The sequence below is a fragment of the Clarias gariepinus genome, chromosome 4 (assembly GCF_024256425.1).
Source record: "Clarias gariepinus isolate MV-2021 ecotype Netherlands chromosome 4, CGAR_prim_01v2, whole genome shotgun sequence".
Taxonomy (NCBI): domain Eukaryota; kingdom Metazoa; phylum Chordata; class Actinopteri; order Siluriformes; family Clariidae; genus Clarias; species Clarias gariepinus.
Window position 1 is genome coordinate 3934500 of NC_071103.1, and position 23918 is coordinate 3958417.

The 23918-nt window shown below is 40.3% G+C and overlaps 2 protein-coding genes across 2 annotated transcripts; one reads left to right on the forward strand and one right to left on the reverse strand.

The window, feature by feature from the left end:
- The first annotated feature begins 1499 nt into the window (after window positions 1–1499).
- cnot3a (CCR4-NOT transcription complex, subunit 3a) lies at window positions 1500–12689 on the forward strand. The gene is made up of 19 exons (XM_053494412.1): window positions 1500–1667; window positions 2289–2349; window positions 2445–2512; window positions 2765–2839; window positions 3692–3781; window positions 3868–3996; window positions 4208–4303; window positions 5539–5643; window positions 5777–5891; window positions 6022–6128; window positions 6325–6381; window positions 6475–7279; window positions 7628–7742; window positions 7845–7986; window positions 8072–8171; window positions 8332–8530; window positions 9525–9657; window positions 9747–9872; window positions 11021–12689. Exons 2-19 carry the CDS (start codon window positions 2325–2327, stop codon window positions 11117–11119), a joined length of 2586 nt encoding a protein of 861 aa, XP_053350387.1. The 5' UTR covers window positions 1500–1667; window positions 2289–2324; the 3' UTR covers window positions 11120–12689.
- Window positions 12690–12767: 78 nt separating this feature from the next.
- On the reverse strand, window positions 12768–22357 carry prpf31 (PRP31 pre-mRNA processing factor 31 homolog (yeast)). Its single transcript, XM_053494413.1, has 14 exons — window positions 22233–22357; window positions 21699–21914; window positions 21123–21183; window positions 20905–20988; window positions 18760–18857; window positions 18491–18597; window positions 18150–18319; window positions 15646–15803; window positions 15384–15473; window positions 15145–15272; window positions 14998–15070; window positions 13982–14110; window positions 13744–13842; window positions 12768–13059 (listed from the first exon to the last, which is right to left on the reverse strand). Exons 2-14 carry the CDS (start codon window positions 21912–21914, stop codon window positions 12940–12942), a joined length of 1533 nt encoding a protein of 510 aa, XP_053350388.1. The 5' UTR covers window positions 22233–22357; the 3' UTR covers window positions 12768–12939.
- Between the last annotated feature and the right edge of the window lie 1561 nt (window positions 22358–23918).

Sequence of the window (23918 nt, forward strand, 5' to 3'; positions counted from 1 at the left end):
GTTTGGGGTGACTAATATTTATTTTACATTATTAATTATAGTCAATTATTGTTTAATCATTTAATTTATAATTAATTAATAACTATATAATTAGTTATTATCAATCAGATTATTTTAGATGAAAAGTATATGGTTCCACTTCCATGTCTGATCATAATGACAAGACATTTCTTAAAACCTGGCCTTAAAAATGCTACAATTAAATATTGAAAAGTAAGAAAATCTATTTCATGATTGAAATATTTTAAATATACGCAATCAAATAATGTGTGTGTTCTTTTCATTTAAATGATTTAGGCATCAGCAAAACTAAGTAACAGCACTTTTCATGATTTTTGTAGGACAACCCATATAAAGCTTTTTAGCAAAGGTCATTGTCGCCAAGCAGCTTTACAGATTTCAAATAATTATAGAAATTACTTTAAAAGGTGTGAGGAGATACAGTATGTAAAATTATAATTATCAGTTTGTCCCTTTATCTTTTAAATTATTTTAGAAAAATAGATGTATGAACTATAAAAAGTCTAAAAGCCTAAAACTAATTAATGAATGTTGAATGTTAAAATGTTGCAAATTAACTCCCCCCACCCCCCACCCCCCAGAAAAAAATCTTATTAGTTTTCAGTTAATAAGAGTATAACTTTGAAATTACTTTTTATGAATTTCTCTGCCTTGCGACAATGGCCAATGTCAAAGCCCCTTTATAAATAAAATTGAATTTAATGTAATTAAAAGAAAACATTACACCAATAGATGATTTTTTTATAAAAGTAAAAATTAATAAATAAATAAATTACAAAGTATCAATTAAATAAAAGAACTAAATATTTCCCCACTACATTACTAATAAATAATAAATGATGTAATAATTAATATATTGTAAAGGGTTAATTACATTTAAGCACTGACATGAGTTTTAAAATAGCTTTAGCCATCAGGGTTTTTTTTATGTTTATGCAATATGCCAATTGTCGATTACAGTATTTTGGTTTAACTTTTTATAATCACATTTTTATTTATTAACATATTTTCTTTAATAACATTTATGAACTATTATATTCATAAACTATCGTGATCATTTCAGAAATTTTTTTTTAGAAGAAAAAACATTACTTTTTTGTGGAATGACAAATTGTTCTCTTCGAAAAGCATTTTGACAGATGCTGTTATAAAATGTCAAAGAGAAATAAACAATTATTTATTTTTTACTTTATACCAAAAAAACTAACATTTTTTGATTACTTGAAAATCCTAATAATAATTATAAAAAGTGACACCACTTCCGTAAATACAACCTCGGACCTAAAATCCACAGCCAATGCACTTGCTCCTTTATTTTTTCCTTATGACTGACACTAAACTCCAGCCAATCAGATAACAAAAAAATATATATAACGGAGATGGAAACCTACACAACAAATAACTGCGTGTTTCTTCGAATCACAGGCAAGGAAAAATGATTGGGGGCGGGACTTGTTACAGTGGAGGCGGGGCTTTTACGTCCATCTTTAATGTAGCTCGTATACACTGAGGCAGAGTGACGCGAAGAAGAAAAAAAACCCTAAAATATTTGAGAATAATTTGTGCCAATATTTTTTTGTTAGAAAAAAAAATCTAAACAAAAACAACAACAACAAGCAACAAAATTAGACATATTTGAGGAAAAGGTACAGGAGAAACGCGCGCGGCGTTAATGAGCGCTGTGCTGCAGGATGCTAATCTAACTCCTAGCCTGTAGCGTTAGCATTAGCGCTAGCTTTGGCTAGGATGACGTTAGCTTAGCATTCCTGACTCAGAGCTAGCGGAGTGAAAATGGCGTCTGTGGATTGATTCCGTGGTTAATGTGTTACTTCAGTGTTAATTGTGTGTGGTTATTGAATCGGGAGAGAGCACGGAGTCGGTGCTGCTTGCCTGCGCGATGCTAAACATGCTAACAAGCTAGCGTAGCGTTCTGTTAGCTTAAAACCCAGGCTCGCGCTAAACCTCACTGTTGAGATAGATTCCACATTTTCTGACTATGCATCTGTCTAAATGCTGCAAGAGAATGTAGAAATGCAAAAAATCTTACCTGTTTATTATTTAATGTTTAGGCAAACAGATTTGTTTATCTGCACCAATGAAGTAAATAAGCAGCTCACGCGATCCGAGTCTTTATAAAACACTGACTATTATTATTAAAATTCATTTAATTATTATTACCATAAAGCTGCATGTATGAGTGTGTAATTATACTAAAATATAAGTATATATGTATATTCATCCCTCTTTCTCTCTCTCCCCCATGGCAGGGACAGAAGGTATGAAGACAGCGTCATAGCCAAGCCATGGCCGATAAGAGAAAACTCCAAGGTAAAGCATGTAACAGCTCACACACAGAGTGTTCATCTGGTTATTTCTGTCTACACACTGTAACGAATGTGTTTTCTCTTCCCGAACACGCACAGGTGAAATAGACCGGTGTTTGAAAAAAGTCTCAGAAGGTGTGGAACAGTTTGAGGACATTTGGCAAAAGGTGAGATCTCATGTATTGTTATTATATAAGCGTTATTATGTTGTTATTATGTACGCGCGTTTGTGTGTGTGTATTGGAGTTATAGATGTTGTATAACATCTTTAAAAGAACGCAACAGGTCTCCAGATAGTTTTTCTTATTTTGGGGCAGTGTGACTGAGGGTGTGTCTGTGTATGATGATGAAATGATGTGTGTATGTGTGTGTCCTGCTGCGCTGTTCGGTGAATAAAGAGTGTGCCGTGTGTTCAACAGCTTCACAATGCAGCCAACGCCAACCAGAAGGAGAAATATGAAGCCGACCTCAAGAAGGAGATTAAAAAGCTCCAGGTGCGAATTTATCTGTCTGGTATTTCTTTCCTTCTTACCTTTATGAATACTTTTACTTTTATTTTCTTACCTCTTTTCTTGCGATTATTCCATCCCCATCATCCATCCATATTTTCCTCCTTTCATCATTTGCTCTGCAAATCTTCATCCTCCCGCTACTTTATTTTACTCTCTCTTTCTTTTTACCCTTTTTTTCAGTTTCACTTTCTTCCCCAGGAACTTTGACTCTTCATTTCTTTTTTCCCTTTCTTGTGCTTCTTTTTCGTTCATCCTTTCTTACATCCTTTTTTTCATTCTTTTCTCCTTTACTATTTCTTCTTTTCTTCTTTAGCTTGTTCTTTTTTCATCATTCCTTCAGTTTTTTCTTCACAGTTTCTTTATTCCTCCTTTACATCCTTCTTTACTTAGTCTTACCCTTCACTCTTCCACTCTTCCTTTCTTCTTTTGCTTGTCATTCTTTTTTCTTGCTTTTTCCCTTTTTCTGCCGTCCCTCCCTCCTTTTCACAATTCCTCCATTTCACCATTCTCTCCATCCTTTCTTTCCCCTTTCCCCTTTTTTCTCTTGCTTGTCCTTTTCCTTTTCTATCCTTCTCTTTCCTTTCAGTCCTTCCTTTTCTCACTCATTCTTCCTTCCCTTTTTTCTTCCCTCACTCTTCCTATTTTCCTCCCTGCAACCTCCGATATCTCACTTTCTCCTGCCGTCACACACACTTGATCATTTTTAACTTCACCGTAACACTCGGGTTATTAGTAACACACTTCACATATGGAGTAATTGAACACACGGCTTACACGTAAACTGGCTAGTGCGGGTGCGCAGCGCTCACCGTGTCCCTGATCGTCTCCTTACAGAGACTCCGAGACCAGATCAAGTCATGGGTTGCGTCCAACGAGATCAAAGACAAACGGCAGCTAGTGGAGAACAGGAAACTCATTGAGACGGTGAGGAACAGCGATCCGGTTCACTTTTTCCTCACACAATCTCTAGAAGAGCGAGTGATCAACATGTTGTTGTTGTTTTTCTGTAGCAAATGGAGCGCTTTAAAGTGGTAGAGCGGGAGACGAAGACGAAGGCGTACTCTAAAGAAGGACTGGGTTTAGCTCAGAAAGTGGATCCAGTGCAGAAGGAGAAGGAGGAAACAGAACAGTGGCTCACGGTAAAGTGCAGCAACAAATCTCACAGCGTTGATCATAAAATAAAATAAAAAATCTCAGTATGATCCGTTAATACATCATGTTCAAACTGTTCTTATCTTACATTACTCAATACATCGAAATGACCTTAAACTAACTGAATGATTTGTTTATTAAAACACAGCCTGTTTTTTTTTTTCATCTGTCATCATCTGTCTTCCTGTCTCCCTGTAGAACACCATAGACAATCTGAACATGCAAGTGGATCAGTTTGAGAGCGAAGTTGAGTCTCTGTCCGTCCATACGAGAAAGAAGAAAGGAGACAAGGAGGTCAGTCTGTCTCGCTATCACATTATCTCTCCGTCTACGAGTTAACGTGTCCCTGTCTGTTTTTGTTTTTGTTTAGTAGAACTTTGAAATTTCATGCACGGTGACGATAAACGCACTAAAAAAACACATCAATGTGGTACTGTATGTCAGGAGTGTGATCGTGGGCTGCGTGTTAGGGGTGTCAGGAGTTTCGTTTATTCTGTAGTATTGTTTATTCATTAACGATTCTAAACAGCAAGACCTGAGGAAGTATCATAAATGTAAAGCTTTTATTTACTGTAAGGCGACATTCTCTTATTAATTCATGTAGAGTATAAAAAAAACTGAAACCAGTAGAATAGCCTCCGCTCGACTAAAGAGCATCAAGCCTCTAAAATGCAACTGTCCTGCTTTATACTCATTCGTTATAACATGCATCACCTGGAACAGGGTTGTGTCAGTGAATCACTGCACCAAACGCTTTAAAAAAAAACACATCAGTCAGAGTGTATTTGGCGAGTCGATTACGGCTACTCTTTAGTAAGCAGCCAAGCTGGTTGTTTCTTTATCAATAATAAAGAGTTATTAATTCTGTGCAGATTTTTCTGGGTTTTTGAGACATGGTTTATCATCCAGAATGTGTGCAGCCGTGCTGAATATGTCGCTCACTGTCAGGCCGCGAGCACGAAGCGGCGAGGTGAACCCTGGCCGCCTCGGACCCAGCTGGGAACCGGCCTTTATTTCGTTTTTCGTTATTATTTTTGTAATTATCGACTTGAAAATTTATTGACTTTTTTTTTAATTTAACTTTTAATTTAAATGATTTAACTTTAAATGATGCACAGTGCGTTGTTCTTAAGCGGTGAATAAGGTGTGTTGTGTTACAGCAGACACGTGGTGCAGACGTTCCCCTTTGTGGTTTTGCTTTAGAAAAATGTGTGTATGTGTAAACCAGTACGCTGCTTTTTACACTGTATGTTCAGAAGGATTCATCAATTTCAAATGACCTTTAAGTAGGTTTAAAGGCTTCAAACCAATTGTTAGAAGTAGTAAACAATTGTAAGTAAAGGACTAGAGTAGTACACAAGTATGCAGTTTAAGAGACAGCCCAAACTAGACAGCTGCCGGGACAGGGTCACATCTCGCTATACCTTTTCGACACCGACAGGATGCAAAAATAATAGTTTGGATCGAGTCTAAATTAGTGGTTGATGTCTGTCTTTGTAGCAGTTATTATTATGTGTGTGTTTGTTTAGAAGCAGGATCGCATTGATGAGCTGAAAAGGTTGATCGAAAGACACCGGTATCACATTCGTATGCTGGAGACCATCTTAAGGATGTTAGACAACGACTCAGTGCAGGTGAGTTTTAAATATTTAAAGATTCGTTCCGTCATATTGCAAGCAGCTGTTAATCCCATCAACAATCTTCCCAAAAAACGAACTTGGATTCTTAGTCATGTGTGACGTTCCTTTAATTCCCGTCCCTTTACAGGTGGATGCAATCCATAAGATAAAGGACGACGTGGATTACTACGTCGACTCCTCACAGGATCCAGACTTTAAGGAGAATGAGTTTCTGTACGACGACCTCGACCTTGAAGACATCCGTGAGTGTCTGTGTGTCTCCCTGTGTGTGTTGGTGGAAGGCTGAACCTTTGATTAAAGCTCTATATATTTGTAGAATAGTTTTGGGATTATTTAACCCTTTCCACCATTCTCTCTCTCTCTGTCTCTCAGCGATGCTGGCCACGTCTCCGCAGGGACACAACGAAGATGAGATGAGCACTCCCACCTCCACCACATCGTCATCCCCTATCCCTCCATCTCCAGCCACAGCTACCGCCGTAATTGACCTTTCACTTTTTTTATTGTACAAGCTGACGATCACAAACAGCTGGTGGTCCAGGACATCACAGCATTTTTATTCTAATTATTTCGCATTTTGTCACAGAGTGCAAAGTGTGGATAACTAAGCTGCTATAGAAAACTCTTTTGAAGTTGTTTTGAAGTATGTGTTTGTTTGTTTTTTTTTATATTTAGGAGATCCCTGAAGAGGAGAAGAAGAGAGGCCGATCTACTGACAGTGAAGTGAGCCAGGTGGGATCGGGACCAATTACAACACATGACAAATTAACATTTGTATATATTTTACAAATTTATTGCAACACTTTTTTCTCCTTTTCTTCTCAGTCACCCGTGAAGAGCAGCAATCCCCTGTCTTCTTTCTCCTCCTCATCCTCGTCCTCTTCAGGCTTTTCCTCCTCCTCCACCTCCTCCCTCGTTTCCATGGCGGCAGTCGTAGGGGGAACCGCGTCGGTTTCCGGTGGCAGCACTCTCCTGGGCAGTTTCAGCAGCGCCGTCCAGCAGCACCCGCACGGCAAGCTGTCCTCCTCATCCTCTTCATCGTCTTCGTCGTCGTCCTCTTCCTCTTCCTCTGTGACATCCAGCAGCACGTCCAGCCCGCCCAGCCACCCTAATTTGCCCTCTTCCACCACCCCATTGGCCCTGCCCACTTCTAACTCTCAACCGCTGACATCAGCGGGGCTTAACGTCGGCAAAGCAGGCACGGCGGTGACGAGCAGCGGTATGCCAGGCTTGATGCCCAGCAATATGGCCGCCATCATCTCGAGCCCGATGTCCACTCCTTACGCCCAGGCAGCGGCTGGCAGCGGCCCGAGCGGACCCGCGGGCAATACCAGCAGCAACAGCAGCGCGGTTTCGGCGGTGGGCGGAGCAAACTCTAACACTAATTCTACGGCTAACGCCAACGGGACAGTGCAGATGGCATCCAGCGGGGGTATCTTAGGCCTCGGACCAGCACCGTCGAGCCACCAGGGGGCAGCACAGTTACCTATCAGCCCAGTGGGCACGGTGCCAGGGGGTGGAGCCAGCATGGGCCCTGGAAACGGGGGCAGCACGGCATCATCAGGGGGCATCATGGGTAACGTGGCACCTGCCCGACCGCCCAGTGTGGTGAAACAAAATGGAGGAGCAAGTGAGTGTAGCCCAGTCTAAATATTTTCTAGAGTGAAGCTACGTATTAGAAAGTCATGACCCGAATTGCAAAGGATGATGATAACACGGAACAGGGAAACCTTTATACAAACTAATTTAAGTTTTAGATTTTTATTTTTACATCATGTCATTTCTACCTGGCAACACCTGCTCTCAATTTAGCCCCGCCCATCACTTGTCTTAAAGAAGTCTAGGGTTAAAGTCTCCCAAAGGTAACAAGTGATGCAATATAGTACTGAAGTTTAAATTCAGCTGATCTTTTGTGTGATCTCTATTGAAACACGTGCGAGGCCGTAAATCTAACCTGAGCGATGTTTGCCGTTTTAAGACCCTCTAGCCTACAGCGCCGTGGTGGCCGACAGCAGCTCAGACTCCTCCCTTAGCAGTGCCAGCCTATCGCAGAGCAGCCAGCCCTCGTCCACCAGCTCCTCGGCCAATCAGACGTAAGCTGGCGCTTCAGAGTGTCACGCGGCTCTTGTTTCTGTAACGGTGCTCCGGTTTCTGCTCCTCATTCTCAACCCTCACCTCTTGTCTCTCTCCCCTAGTCTGGATAACGGCTCGACCCTGCTCAGCACCATCACGCTGCCTCCGTCCTCTCAGTCTCCGTCGTTTTCAGACAGCACCCCCGGTGGCGGGAGTTTACTGAACGGTCCGCACTCGTACACACCCAGCACAGAGGCGATAAAGGTTCGTCTTGAGTCCCAGACGTGAATAAGGAAAACCGGCGCACTTTAACACCTTTCTTTAACACCTCTCACTCTCTTTTGCGTAGGCTCCTGAGCCTCTGAGTTCTCTGAAGGCGATGGCAGAACGAGCGGCAATAGTTTCTGGACTGGACGGAGAAATCCCACCGCTTCATCTGACAGAGCGAGGTACGTTCCCGAACACACCCACAGAAAGATACACACACATAATAACAATGTGTGCAATGTGCAAGATTCTAAATCTTAGATTAGATTAGAATCTGACTTAAATGAAACATTTCTTAACCCCTGTGTTTTTTTTTTTTTTGTTTTGTTTTTTTTACTACAGATTTGTTTTCAGGATCCTCGGCTGCCCCCGGCCCTGCAGTTCCCTCCCAGCCTGCTGTCACGGAGGTGAATCTTCCACCCACTCTGGGGGCGTGTCCTCTAGGGCCCTCCCCTCTCACTAAAGAGCAGCTGTATCAGCAGATCATGCAGGAGGCTGCCTGGGCGCACATGCCCCTCCCATCAGATTCGGAAAGGATCAGGTACACACACACACACACTACACCACTAGAAGGCGCTGACAGTCTAATATTGTTACATTTACAGTGGACCCTCGCCGTTCGAACGCCCCAGCTAGTAAATTTTCGACTTACAAGCCAAAATGGTTTGGTTTGACATGCAAACAATACTTGTTTGTGTGAGTGGAGAAAAGTGTTTTTGTGCAAGATTTAGTGAGGATATAGCACCATGAGTCCTATGAAATTAAACAAGGATGGCAACAAGAAAAATAATAGTGGAAATAAGAAAAATAAATATTCAGTAATACAGTAAGTCCCCGACTTATGAACGAGTTCCGTTCTGGGAGCACAGTTGTAGGTTGGATTTGACACAAATATACAATGTAAAGCATAAAAAAAAGGTTTGGTGTTTTGGTTCTGTCGCGAGACTGCGCCTTTAAATCGCAAGGTGAATCCCGGTGATGCAGCGGGAATGATTGTATATGATCGGTAATATCATGGATAGTATCTGGTGCACTGCTGTGTCTTTTTTTAATTTTTTTTATACAATACACGTGAGCTACTTCCGTGAGGTTTTTGTGTCTACAAATGTCTATAGATCAGCTGTCTGTTTGTATCTTTGGAAATTCGTAACTCGAATGTTCGTAAGTCGGAGACTACCGGTGCTGGGTTCTGATTGTCTGGAACTTTTCATAGTTTTAGTGGCACTGTTTCCATATGGCAAGAAAAGACTCAGAATTAAAGGTTAAGTGAGGTTAAATGTCTGTTTATTGTCTATTTTACTTTATTTATATGTCTTTCTAAATGTTTTGAAAAAAAATATATTAAAGTGTTGGAAACTGAATTTTTGTTAATATTTTTGTGTGGCTGAAACGGATTATCCGCATCTACACTGTTTTCTACGGGAAAATGTTTTGCTGTACAGAATTTTTACAAAAACTTACAGGGTCCACTGTACTGTGAATACAGTAGATACTATATGTGCACCTGTCCTAAATGTGTTTGTGTGTGTGCGTAGGCAATACATGATGAGGACCCCATGCCCTCTAATGCCCTTCCACCATCACACTCCTCCTCATCACTGCGACTCCATTGATTTCTACCAGAGACTCTCTACAGAGACCTTGTTTTTCATCTTCTACTACCTGGAGGTGTGTGTGTGTGTGTGTCTAAAAGCGAGAGTAGTATGCAGACTCTTTTTGTGAAATTTGTGTCCGACCATGCTGCGTGTGTTTTTCAGGGCACGAAGGCTCAGTATCTGTCGGCTAAGGCCCTGAAGAAGCAGTCTTGGAGATTCCACACTAAATACATGATGTGGTTCCAGAGACACGAGGAACCAAAGACCATCACCGATGAGTTCGAACAGGTTCAGAGTTTTTAAATGATTTACTTGACTTGTCGTGAGAAAGTGTACACAGCAAACAGTGTTGGGTGTAATGCAATAGATTACTTAGATTACTTGTTGCATCTAAAAAGTAATCCAACACTTTAGGTCAGACATTTAAGTACTCAGTTATTTAGGTATATTTCTAAATATGTAATCCGTTATTCAGACAACAGTGATTCCGTTAGTGTGTGAAATTCATCCTACAAGCCCCGCCCCCACCACCTGTGTAGGCTATCTTGATTGTCGTTGGTCTTTCGGCTGCTCCCAGCAGGTGGCTATTTGGTTTCTAAGTTCTAAAGCATATGCATTTTAAAAGCATACGTTGTCTTAAAAGCATAATAGTTCAGTTCTGTGTTTTAAAAGCATGTGCACTTTAATTGAAATCATTTATATATGTCTTTAAAAAGCCTATTGCTTTAATTTGAAATGTGTTTGTGTTAACGTTTGTGATTTAAGGCTATATATATAGTGCCATAACTTGAAGCCTGTAGAAATATGTACTAGGACACCCACGTTTACATTTTCCTATATGTAAGGCTGTACAATAAAGGACTGTAGACGGGCCGTTGTGTCTGTTATTCCTGCTGTAAGTGGTTTACAGATTATGGGCCACACACAAAGGAGTTTTTATTTTCTGCAATTGAAAAGTACTCCAACTAGTTATTTTTATCAGAAGGTAATGCTGCAATGTAACTTTTTACTCCATTAGTAAACTTTTTAATGACAGTAATTTAGTAATATAATTAGTTAATTTAAATGTTCAGAGTTATTAATTGCTTAAATGATCACTTTAACAGGGCAGGCCTGGGCAAGTAACGTCCCCCAACACTGACGCCAAAGTACGTCATTCTTCATCTGCATTAGGAAATAGGATTAGCTCAGGCAGGGTTAACTAATTACCTTATAAAACGCATCCTGCGGTGTGTTGCTTTTTTTTTTTTTAACAAACCTTGAATATAATACATTGAATAACCGGTTAAATATTATTGATTGAATTACATCATAGAAGCTGAATACAATAAATGACACTTATCTAGGAACTACGGAATCCAGCAACCGATACGGTGGCCGTTTTGTTTAGACGCGACTGACTAATGAAGTCCTTTTTCTCCCCCCTCCTTTTTTAGGGAACCTACATTTACTTTGACTATGAAAAATGGGGCCAGAGAAAGAAGGAGGGCTTCACGTTCGAGTACAGATACCTGGAGGACCGAGATCTGCAGTGACACACAGATCCAACGCACAAAGAGTGAATGAAAATAAATGAGAGAGCGAGCGATAGAGAGAGATGTCTTCGACGACTGCAGCTGTTGACATTCCAGGAGAGGAGTGCAGTCTACATGGTGAAGATGATATAAAAGTAGGGCATCATCAGAGAGAGAGAGAGAGAGAGATGGGGTCGAGTGCCTGTTTACACACTCTTTAATCTGTTTCAAATTAAAGGCCCGTTCCGTTGTCATCTAAATGAGTAGAAAGAAAACTATAAAGATCTTTAACACACCTTCACGTGACCTTGAAAGAAAAGATAAGCATCACTGTTTGTTTGTGCTTTGTGAAACGTGTGACGTCATCCAGCGCCCGGCTTGTCCAAGCGAAAGGGAAAATTTGTAAACTTTATTTGTAAAGCCTTACACGGGATATTACACGTATTGTAATGTAAATAAATTCGAGAGCCAGAGTGTAACAAATGAATTGACGAAGACATATCTGCAGTCCCATAATGCAAAGCTAGCATTAAAAAGAGAAGAAATTTACATGATGGGAAATTTGCAAACAATCCTAAGCAGCCAAACAGCTGTCTGATTTAAAAAGGTTGTTTTCCTCGAGGTTCTCCAGACTCCTCCCACACACCAGGCTTTAGATCGCTCCCAGACGTTAACGAGTACGCCCCCCCCCCCGTTTCACTGAACGTTTTACCGTTGAATTAGTGCAGGACATTTACTTAACGTTTAGGGAGCAGCACAGACATAAGGTGCGGACTGACTTCACAGAGCTTTGACCACACGAGCACAAATACACAGAGATCCTTTAAAAAAAAAAAATTTAATTTAACATATCATTTCTTCAAGCTGCAATAGTCAGAATTGTTGTTTTTTGCCGCCGCCGCCCCCTCCCCTCTCTTCCGGACAGCACTAACGGAGCTCGGACACGTTCAGGACAAAACAGAGGGCAAGACAGAAAAACGAGCGGACACATTAAATTGCTATGCAATTGAACTCTTCTCGGCCTGCGTCACCTAAACGGCGTTATTACGATGACGACGATGTTGATGATTATTAATATTATCGTTAGTGGCTGTCCTTGTTTTTTGTAGCATCTTCATCCCAGGCGCGATTCCGGTGTCACGAGTATAAATAACCTTAAGATAAGTAACCTTCAGAGGTTTTTTTTTTTGTTTGTTTCTGCTCCAGGCGTCCTTTAGATGCATAGGATCAAGATTGGGTCACTAAACTAATACCTGTTTGCTAGTTTATTCCGCTTGATTATAAAGTACATAAAATTCCCCTTTAAACTTATTTCCCTTTTCCTTTCTTATTTTAGAAGGGAAAAAATTAATGAGAATTTCATTCGAGGCTGACACGACTACATCCAGACTTTGAAAAGAGGTTCTTTTTTTTTTTTTTTTTTAAGCACATGGACTGAACGTGCAGCTGATTTGTGAATTTTTTTTTCTTCTCCTGAAAGACGTGATGTATAAATTAATTTCACAGCCTTTTAGCAAGGCTGAGTGTGGAAAGAAGAAGAAGAAGAAAAAAAAAAAAGTGTACAATTTCAATAAAATACTTTTATGAACCAGACTCATCATGCTTTGTTTTCAACATCAATTACTACTTTGTTCTCACCCAAATGCACAAAAGGTATTTCCAAGAGACATTTTTAGTCCCTTTCAAATTTATTACAGCCGAAATAAAACTGAGGCGATGGAAATTTAATAATAAAAAGAACACAATATACATTGGAAAACTTTTTACACACGTGTAGAGAGAAAAAAAAAAAAAAAAGTCTTTATCCGGAGCGACCGTGTGTATTCCCGTGCGTTTCAGGCTCACGCTTTGGCTCCTCCCTCTTTCTTCACCTTGAGGAACTCGGCCATGTTGGAGAAGTATTTCTGGTTGGCTTCTGCCACTTTCTTCTCTGCAGCCTGCGGGTTGACGATCTCCAAACCCTGTGGTAGGGGGGAAGAAAAGAAGAAAAATGTTCTCTTCTCAATCTACAAGAGAAACTTCCTTTTAACCCGTACAGGTAAGCATGGCAGTTTCTCAGATCATCGCACAAATGATCTAAAGTAACCATGGCAACCTGATTATATTTTCTGAATGCACCTGAAACTGCAAGAAGTTATCAGGATGCTTATCCATAGTGAAGCGTTTCATCACGTCTTTGTGCAATACAGATAGTCCCTGAATTTATGTTCCAGGAGCACGTTCGTAAGTCGGATTTGTTCCCAAGTCTGACAAAGTGAGTCTTACACGCCTTTGACACAAATATACATTGTACAGCATACCGATTCACGTGACAAAACCTCGGTCCCCTTTCTCCCACACTGCCATTATGTGGCCAAAAACCATAATCACCCCTTAATCGCACACATCATATGTAACAGTGTTGTCTCTGCGCCTTCAAATCCTGTGGGGAATCCCAGACACTATTTTGTCATTATCAGAGCTGTTTTTCACTGTATTGGAATACAGATACTTTAATGATTTGTTTGCATCTATGAATGTCTGTAGAACCGCAGTCCGTTCATATCTGTGGAAATTCGTAACATGAATGTCTGCAAGTTGGGGACTTCCTGTACCTACCTGTAGTATTTATCAGTTATCAGGAAACATGACTCGCATATGTTTACCTGTAATGGAGTAAATGCCACACTGGAGCTCGTCCCCGAAGACCTGTCTCTGACGGTGGACTTTCCTCCGTACGTCATGCTCTGCTTCTGCAACGTCCGCTACAAACACACACAGACACACAGTGTTGATTTGAATTGTTGCAATACAAGCAAACTTTCATCATTTCTGTATTAAAAAGGTGTGTGTGTGTAATGCGGTCACACCTCTGTGACGTTGCATAGTGAAGTGAAGTCATACCTGCAGGGATTTGGAGATGCGAGCTTTCGTGGCGTCGTTGACCTGCGCCTGTCTCACCCTGCCGCTGCCCGATTTGCCCAGCTGCCCCAAGCTGAAGCCCAGGTCCTCCTGATAGGCGTCGTCTTCAATCTGACACACACACACACACTTAACTGATTTGTTTAAAATTGTGGAATTATCCGTTAAATACGTGCTTCAATTTAAATTTCTTATAAACATTATTTGAATGCCTGTAAAAAAAAAAAGCAACAGACTGATTTTCTGAGGGAGCAAAAAAAAATTAAAAATAATAATGTGGGTTTGTGGATGAAAATTTAAAAATCAGTTATTGACCAGAAGAACTCCGGCACGTTCTCCAGCACGCTCAGTAAAACCCAACAGCTGTCTGACTTACAGGACTGTGTGTGTGCGTCTTTGGGTACATGCCATGAGAAAAAGATGCTTTTGAAAACATAAAAGAAACTCCTATAAAGAGCACTAAAAAGTAATAAAATAAACCCTGTTGATATTTGGTGTAAAAACTTTTTGCTTAAAAATAAATTAGTGGGCGATACAGATGTTTGCAGATTTAAAAGTAAAACAGCTGTTGGGTTTTTACTGAGCGTGCTGGAGAACATGCCCGAGTTCTTCTGGTCACTGGTCATACTCACTCCTTTCTATTTTTCTTTACTCCTGTAAAGAAAGCAGCAAATATTTCTCTGTGGTGTTATTAATTTTTAAGGTATGGTTGGAAATAATAAATGGTTTTAGACATAGGAATGCAGATATGATAAACATATGCACCATAATTCCAAATGTTATTATATAAGACTTGTCGAAGCACTGTATGGTGTTAGCGCGAGTCTGCGGTATTAGCGCGTATGTAATGTTAGCCTGGGTTGGCAGTATTAGCATGTGTGAAGGTTAAATGTCTGTGATATTAATATCTATGGTTTTAGTGTGAAGGTAAAGTATTCACATGCGCTGACGAATGACTTTTGAAAAGACCCGTGTGTGTGTGTGTGAGATTGTTGTACCTCAGCGAAGGTCATTCGGTTAGCGTGCTTTCTGATCTCCGTGAGTCCCAACCTCTCCTTCATCTTACGATACCTGAAAATCAACACGGCGTTTGAGTGAACAATGAACACACAAACATGCACACACTCTTACACACACATACTCACCTCCTGCCTCCTCTCTTTGTCCTCGAAGCATCAAGCGGTGCAGGGAGGGGCTTCACCTGTTTGACGGGCGGCGGCTCCTGCCACTTATCGAATTTACGCTCGATCTCCTCCTTCAGCTCATAACCAACCTACACACACACACACACACACACACCTATTTTAATCTTTTCAGAATGTTGGAGTGAGCTGTGTGTGTGTGTGTGTGTGTGTGTGTGTGTTGGTGTGTGTCTGCTCCTCACCTTGCCATCTGCACTCTCGTGAAAACTGTCCACACGGGCTGCGAGTGTGCACTTGGCTGAGACCAGACGCGCCGCCTTCCTCCTTAGATCCTGCACACACACACACACACACACACACACACACACACACACACACACACACACACACACACACACACACAATCAGGACAGTTATTGATTTGGGACAGAGCCCGTCCAAAGCCTGACACCATTTTTGCGTGTGTGTGTGTGTGTGTGTGTGTGTGTGTGTGAGTGTGTTTACTGGAGGGAGGGACTGGACGACATCACAGTGGTAGATGTATCCTGTGTGAGGGAGCAGTGAGGTGCTGCTGAAGCCGGACAGCGTCCTCCTTTGTGCCCCCAGCAGCATCAAGTTACACGCCGGCATCTTGGACAGGTTCGTCAGACCACCAGCCACTCCTGGTAGAATGAAGAGAAATAAGGGTCAGAGTTTGCCATCTCAGTTGTTGGTGGATTTTTCTTCAGATCCTGACTAATATTTGTTCCTGAAAAACCGTAAATATCCTCCTGGCTTTTTTTTCGCAGCGATATATACATTTTCAGGCACTTTAATGCTAAACCATCAAGAACGACATCATTAAATTTTGTAAATTTGTAATCATTTTTCAATATAAAATAGAACACTGTATACATTTTTTAATGAACACAAAGCGACCGTAGAGGAACACACGGCTTGTGATGCTAGATTATTACCGTATTTACCCTATAGTTCTGATAAAGAAAACATGCCTGCATGAATAACAGGACATATAAGAGGAGTCACATCTGTCTCTTACATCCCAGCTCTGTGGGAGATACAGCAGTACAGAACCGTACAGTATACGGGTTCACAATTATAGTGAAACCTCAGCTTGCGAGAAACGCGGTTTGCGAGTGTAAATTTTGACTAATGAGTAAATAAACGAACAAGTCTTAGTTTACGGGTACCGACTATCATGTACCACGCATGCGCTTTTTGTTTTGGTTTTTCTCTCTTGTGCTGCGGAATTGTGGGTAATCGTCTTCCCTGCTGGGTCTTAGTGCACGTCCTACAGGTATAATCAACATCCGTGCGCGCGTGTGCTGTTTGTGTGTAACCACGTGTGTGTGTGTGTCGAAAACATATTTTATTTTGTGTCGAAAACATTTTATTTTGTGTCGAAAACATTTTATTTTGTGTCGAAAACATTTTATTTTGTGTCGAAAACATTGTCTGTGCATGTGTACAGCACACTTGTAAAGTAAAAGCAAGTCTCATTAGGGAGGTGAAAGATCCATTTTCTCTCTCTGTATCAGCCGGCTCTTTTTGTGTGTGCGCACGCACGCTTCATTGGGGACACACTCATTCTCTCTGCTCTACACAGAAACACTGCTCTTTCGCGATTCTTTTTAAAGGTAAAGTGCAGGTTACTTTGTTTTATTTTTTCTTTACAGCATCATTAGAGAGATTTCTTGTTTATTTCTCTGATAAAACAGTGTTTCTGTTGTGCGCGTGCGTGTAAAAGGAGTGGAGGAAGGGTAACTGTAAGACGAGAAGGGGGAGAGAGGGGCTTACTTTAGATTCTTACACACAGCGCGCATAAACAATTTATTTTATTTTTACTTTATATTTTGTGTTATTTATTTTATGTATTAATTTTTTGGGCTGTGGAACAATTACGTTGAGTTTCCATTATTTCTTATGGGAAAATTAAATTTGGTTTATATTGGTTTAAACCCTTTTTAGTTATGCTGTCATAGCTAGTCCTGCCGGAGTCTCTGCTTGCACTCTGCACTAAATATACATTCACTTTTTACATTGTTCGACTGTGACCATACCTAACTGTTATTTCTCCATCTCTTTGCTCTCTTCTTTTCTGCTCTCTCTCTCTCCCTCTCTCCTATTTCCTCTACCTATCTCTCTGTCGAGCTATACATGTCGCTCCTGAGCTGTCAGTGATCCAGACCCCCTCTGCCCGCTGGACCTCTCTAACTCATCCTGGAGTCCTGCTTCTGGTTGGAGATCTTATCACATGGATGCCCCCGTGTGGTCTGCCTGGAATGCGTGTGGTGACTGGGGTTGGTTCCACTTTTCCATGAAGGTGGTCATGTCCTCGACTGATGCAGACAGCTGTTCTCTGAGGACCTGTGACTTCAGTCGCTCAATAGTTCAGGACTGAAAATTTTCACAGTCTACCTGAGCCTCCAGGAACAAACTGGACTTTAATCTTACACATCTCCTCTTATACTGAACTTCCAGTCTCGCATATTATTATGGACATCAATCCCTGCTATCTGTTTTCATCCAGATGAGGATGGGTTCCCTGTTGAGTCTGGTTCCTCTCAAGGTTTCTTCCTATTACCATCTCAGGGAGTTTTTCCTTGCCACTGTCGCCGTCGTCCTAGGCTTGCTCATCAAGGACAATCAGGGACAATCATATCATTTTGATTCATACACATTCACATTTCATACAAACTTAGTTCTTTTGATTGTGTAAAGCTGCTTTGTGATGATGTAAATCGTTAAAAGCGCTATACAAATAAAATTGAATTGAATTGAATTTATAAGTGTTTTGGAATATGAGCCCGTTTTCGAAACAAATTATGCTTGTAATCCAAGGTTCCACTGTACATTCTTTTGTTTTTAATGTTTAGGGAGCTATTAAGGATTTAAACTATAAAAATAGGCATTTTTCAACCACAAAAATGTGCGTTTTTTTTACGATTCATTGGTGTCTAGAAATTTTTGTATACATGTATACAAAACCCCGCCTCCCCCACACCCACCCATGATCTTGGCGGCTGTTGAGGCTCCGACAATGATGGACAGATTGGGGGCGATGAAGGACATCCTCGACTCGACGTATTCGTAGATCCTGTGCTTTGATTGGTTGAGCTCGAGCGCCATGTCACACGCCTCCTCCAGTCGCAGAAGCTCGTCCTCGGCCAACATTGAGCTGGAAACAACAACAAAACCCTCATACATAAGCATGCAGCTAAAGGAAAACAATCAATGAGGTTTGTTGTTTTTTCTTTTTCTTTTCACAGGATAGATGTTAGATTACAGAATTCGTTTAGAGGATTCTGGAGATTTGGATGAACTCGAAAGCGAGTGTGTGTGTGCTTACCCCTGTGTGGTGGAGGCAGTAACACTCACCACCATGATAGTGGCATTGGTCAGAATCTGCTGAAGCGTTTCATTGTTCTTACACTTGTCCAAGTTGTTTCCCAGCTCCTACACACACACACACACGCGCACACACACACACACACGCACACGTACATTTAACAATACTCCAGTATCCCTATAATACATTGCTTTAACTTGATTAAAAGCAATTTGAAACTGAGCCAACAAAGAAAAATAAAGTTATCGGTTAAGTGTTTAAAGGTGTACCTTGACGGTCCTAATGTAGTCCAGTGTGCTCGGCACCAGCGACTCCAACTCCGGGAACCTTTTCGAGTATTTATCACGCACAAATTTATGAATAATATCTGCAGAGTAAAAAACAAAAAAAATTATTAATTAATAAACCTGACCATATTGTATCTGTCCCATCATAAGTTCCTGGGCTGTGTTCCAATAACCACCCTGGAAAAATCATGCGCACCCACTATTTGGGTGATTCCACCAACCCATTGGAACACCACAGCACTAATGATGTTTAATATAAAATGTGTAATTTTGTAATATAAAAAAGCATCATAATGTAGACAATACTGTTCTCTACCTTGCACAATGTGTCATTTTAATTTTTTTTTACTGCATATTCTGCTAAAATTCTCATCACCACAATGCGTCCAGGTGATGTTAAATGTGGTTTATGTTGTAATTTAAACAAGTTACAACATAAAAAAAATTAATTGATGTTCTAGATTGCACTAGATTATTTTAGATAACTAAATAAAATATTTGCTGAATACTTATTATAATAATGAAAAAAAAAAAAAAGGAGGAAAACGATGTGTCCATGCTGATGTTCTCATCCTCTACAACATCTGTCCTTGTTGGTTATTATTATTATATATATATATATTTTTTTTTAAATGGCATGGTAAAATGGTTCATGTTTTTTTAAGGTACATGCTGAAATGTTGCCCTTTTATTTTTGCTTTTCTTACTTTTTTTTCTCACAATAAACTTGACTGCTTAATTGTGCAAATAAAGTTTTTTTTTCTACATTACTAAAATAATTAACCTCATTTCCGAAACCTATAAAGAGAAACCTTGAATTGTGAGTAACAGTCCGCGAGTGCTTTTTAAGACGAGCAAATTTTCTAAATAAATTTTAACTTGATAAACGAGCAGGGTCTTTATATACGAGTAGTAGACATGCACTTTGTCTTAAGAGCGTCACATGATCACAACTAAGCCAATGGTTTTTCTCTGCCCTGTCGGGATTCTTTTTAAAGGTAAAGTCCAGGTTATTTTGTTTTAATTTTACTTTATATTTTGTGTTATTTAGGGTGAATTGATTATTCTTTACATAAATTATCATTTATATGAATAATTTTGAATTGTGGAACGAATCGTCTGGGAAATCTGCTTTGATTTACGAGTGTTTTGATATACAAGCACACATCCGTAATAAATGAATTATGGTCTCAATACAAGATTCCACTGTATACTATATCATTACCACAACAGATGTTCGTTAGATGTTAATTTAATTAACAGAAAATAGTACTTTGATTTTAAATGTATTTGCAATATGTTTAGGTTTGTCATGTCATTTTGAAAAACTGTCAGGTTTCATTTAATTATATGAAAAAAATGGTTGTACAGGAGATTGTGGTGGATGTTGCGGTAATGAGAGAAATCAATCAAAATTAAGAATAAAAATTAAAAATAAATATTTCAAAACTCAGAGTAACTGTGCACGACTATAAATAATCCATTTTTTAAAATCTGAAAATGTATCTCCTTTTCTAACATTGTTGATGTTTTCAGAGTGTTGCAGCAAATATAATTTTTAGGACTTGTTTTGGAAATTATGTTTAAAAAGGTGTTAAATGGTAGGTCAAAGTTTTTAAATTAACGTTTACAAATACTTTAAACTTTGTTGCTAATGTCTAAAAAAGAAATTATTTGAAAATGTATTTGAAAATTTTTAAAGCACGATTTCGTAAGAATCACCCATTTAGCGTCCTAATATACAGCAATGTACAGTACAGTGTGATAAAGTCGCCATAGTTCACCTGCTACTCATTAACATCCCGTGCACACTATATGGTGTACTAAATATCCAGTAAGAGGAAGAGACGGGGGTTCTCACAGTTCATTTCTATTTATGCATTTCAGATTGTAAAATGTTACAGTTCCCTTATAATTCTACAAGTGGTACACGCTGAACTATTCACATACTGCCAGGCAAGTACAGGCACATACTGTAACGAAATCTGGGTGAAAAACAACATCTTATTTAAATCATTATATTTATAAAATTGTGATGCAAATCAAATCGACACGTGGACATTGTGATAATGTGACTTGTGTATATACAGAGATGAAATCACAGCAACGCTGAACAGTTTTACTCACTCAGTTCGTTATCGATCTCCATGGTGAGGTTATTAGCGGCGACGATGAGGCGGTACTCGGGATCGGCTTCCACCGGACCTGAAACTGTGAGAGTGCAAGAGAGAGAGAAAGCGCAGATCAGTGTGTGAGACAGCGTGAACCATACGCTCACAGATACGAATGTTTAGTAACTTAGGTCAGTATCAGTAACTTGGGTTACTGCACATGCCACGGCTTACCGTCTGTGGATTTGCGTGGATTCCCTACGTAATGAGAAATCTTGTCCATGATCTCAGAAAACTGAAAAAGACCACACACACAAAATTAAACAAATCTCAGAACACGAGGAGAACTGGAGGAGAAATTAATTTACAACCATTTCTAGGAACACGTTTGTAAGTCGGATTTGTTCTCAAGTCTGACAAAATGAGTCTTATATGGTTTTGACAGGAATATACAATCAAAAGCATACCAATCCACCTGGCAAATTTTTTTGTCCCCTTTCCCCATACTGCCATCATGTGGTCAAAAACCCTAACTGTTCCTAAGGAGACGAATCTCACAGTGAAATGTCAAATACCACATTGGACTGTCGACTGTTGTTAAGAATTCTTCCAAAATTAGAATTATTCACCATCATTATAGACACATACGACATGTGACACATCATATACATTATTCACCATGTCTGTCTTTACACACACACACTAATATTTCTTTTATTTCACCATCTTTAGCTTTGGTGTCCAGACCGTGTGTGAAAATGATTCCAAATACTCCTGATCTCTTAAAGAACAGAACCCCAGGACACTCACCGCTTTGCTGTTGCGCAGTTTCGCTATAGACGCCACATTCTCTGTCCCGCTGTAGTCTGTCTCCATCTCCTCTGGGATGTCCTCCAGCCCTCCATGTCCCTCTCTGTTTACAACTTCTCCATCCATCTGGTCCTCTTCTCCACCTGGATACAGTCCATCTTCTCCTTCATCTCCAGCCTCCTCCAAATCAGCCAGGAGTTCATCTGCTAAAGACATCTGCAAAAACAAAATAAATAAATGTATGAATTAAAAAGGAAAAAAGGGGGGGGGATGTTTGTTAAAAGACTAGAAACTTCGCCCAGAGATGCGACAAGAAGAGGAAAAGAATACAAGTACATTTCAGTCATTGTAGCAAACAGCTCTGCATGACAGTCAGGGTTAAATATAATGAAGTTGCTATGGTTACATTAGGATGTGGGATTAATATCAAACAGGAATTAACGACCCTAACAACCAGCTAGCTAGTTAGCTTGCTTTGTGGGAAAGTAACTTGGTTTTATTTTTAAATTAATAATGAATTTCATGTAAACTTACCTCGGAAACGTGTCTCTAGTCGCTCGGGGAAATGCAAAAGTGTCCAAAAATGTTTAAACCAGTAAAATATAACAACGCGCGAGCAAACAAACGTTTTAACAGCGCTTCAGCGGTCGCACAGGAAATGCGTCACTTATAGCGCAGGCGAGCGCAAAGCCTTCTGGGAAATTGTGTTTTAACCAGAATACACGCGCTCCGGCGTAACATTGATTTTTTTCCCCCCGCTTCTTTTCCATTCATCCGTCCCCCGAGCATAGAAATGAGCATTTTAACATCTTACTCTGTGACCTGAACATTCTGCCAATAAAGTGTAGGTCCAAACCACCAAGCACCTCATAATCCTCATGTTTAATCAGCACCACATAAATAAGGTCCATGTAGCTTACAATATTAATACTATACAACCCAAGCCCATGTACTTATTCAAAAAATATACGTAATTATTATTTTAAAAATACATGAGTATTGCATTATATACAGTACTTACGAGGTGGTATCGAAAAGTTTCTAGACTAGTTTTGTAACGAGCCAACAGGTGGCAGCACTGGGCTGCACGCACAGTTAGAGGGAGCACTGACCTTTATAAGTCGCTCTGCCAAAAGACATAGTCCTGTGTACCTCGGGAGCTGTGATGCTGATGCTAATCTTTTTTATTATTATTATTATTATTTTATGGATTTTTGCCCAGATTTTTTTCCTAATTTGGTCGTGTCAAATTCCTCCCTGGCACTAGGGGGCTCCCACATTAAGGCTACTACTACCACTCAGTCGGGAGGGCCGAAAACTTTGACGTGTTTCCTCCGAACCACGTGACGCCGACCGACCGCATCTTTTCGAACTGCTCGCTCATCCACAGTTGGGGGCGGCGTCACACACTCAGAGGACAGCACTATCCACTCCTTCTGCTCGCGTGAGCTCACAGACGCCCCCAATTAGCTGTAGAGCCGTGATTAATGTGGAAGCACTAAGTCCCTCTCATCCCTCCCCTCTGAGAGAGCTCGGCCAATCAGCTCTCTCTAGACCTCAGGCTGCGAGAGGTTACAGCATCACCTGGGAATTAAACTCGCAATCTCCAGATAATAGGGCGAGAACTTTACCACTGCACCACTTGGAGGCTCCAACTGGTGCTAATCTGACCGTGCGCTTTACCATGTGTGCCATTTCATGAAATTCTGCACAATTTGGCCTCTGTCAAAGTCACTTAAATCCTTACGCTTGCCCATTTTGTCTGCTTTCAACTTTCAGGAAAAAAACGTTCACTTGCGTCCTAATATATCCACCCACTTCCAGTTGCTATTGTAACGCTATTATACCCACTGTAACCAGGACAAAATTGTGATGGCTATACGACTGGGTCAGAGCAACTCCTAAACTTAAATCTTGTAGAATGTTCCTGGTCTGCAATGAGCATGACCTACCAAAAGTGATCCAAGGAAGGAACCGGTGACAGGATCATGGGTGGCAAAGGCTCACAACTGAATTAAACATAAGTAAATAAATGGTCTTTACCGCGTGCAACTTACTTAAAAAACGTACTTAAAAACTAAGCGCAGAACTTAAACAATACAAAATTACTTGTTGTTGGTCTTTCAGATGCCTTAATCCAGGGGTCGCCAAAATGATTAATTATGCTAATAAGTGCCGGTGGCTTTTTGTCCCAACAGAGTTTAGAGAAAAAGGCAGATT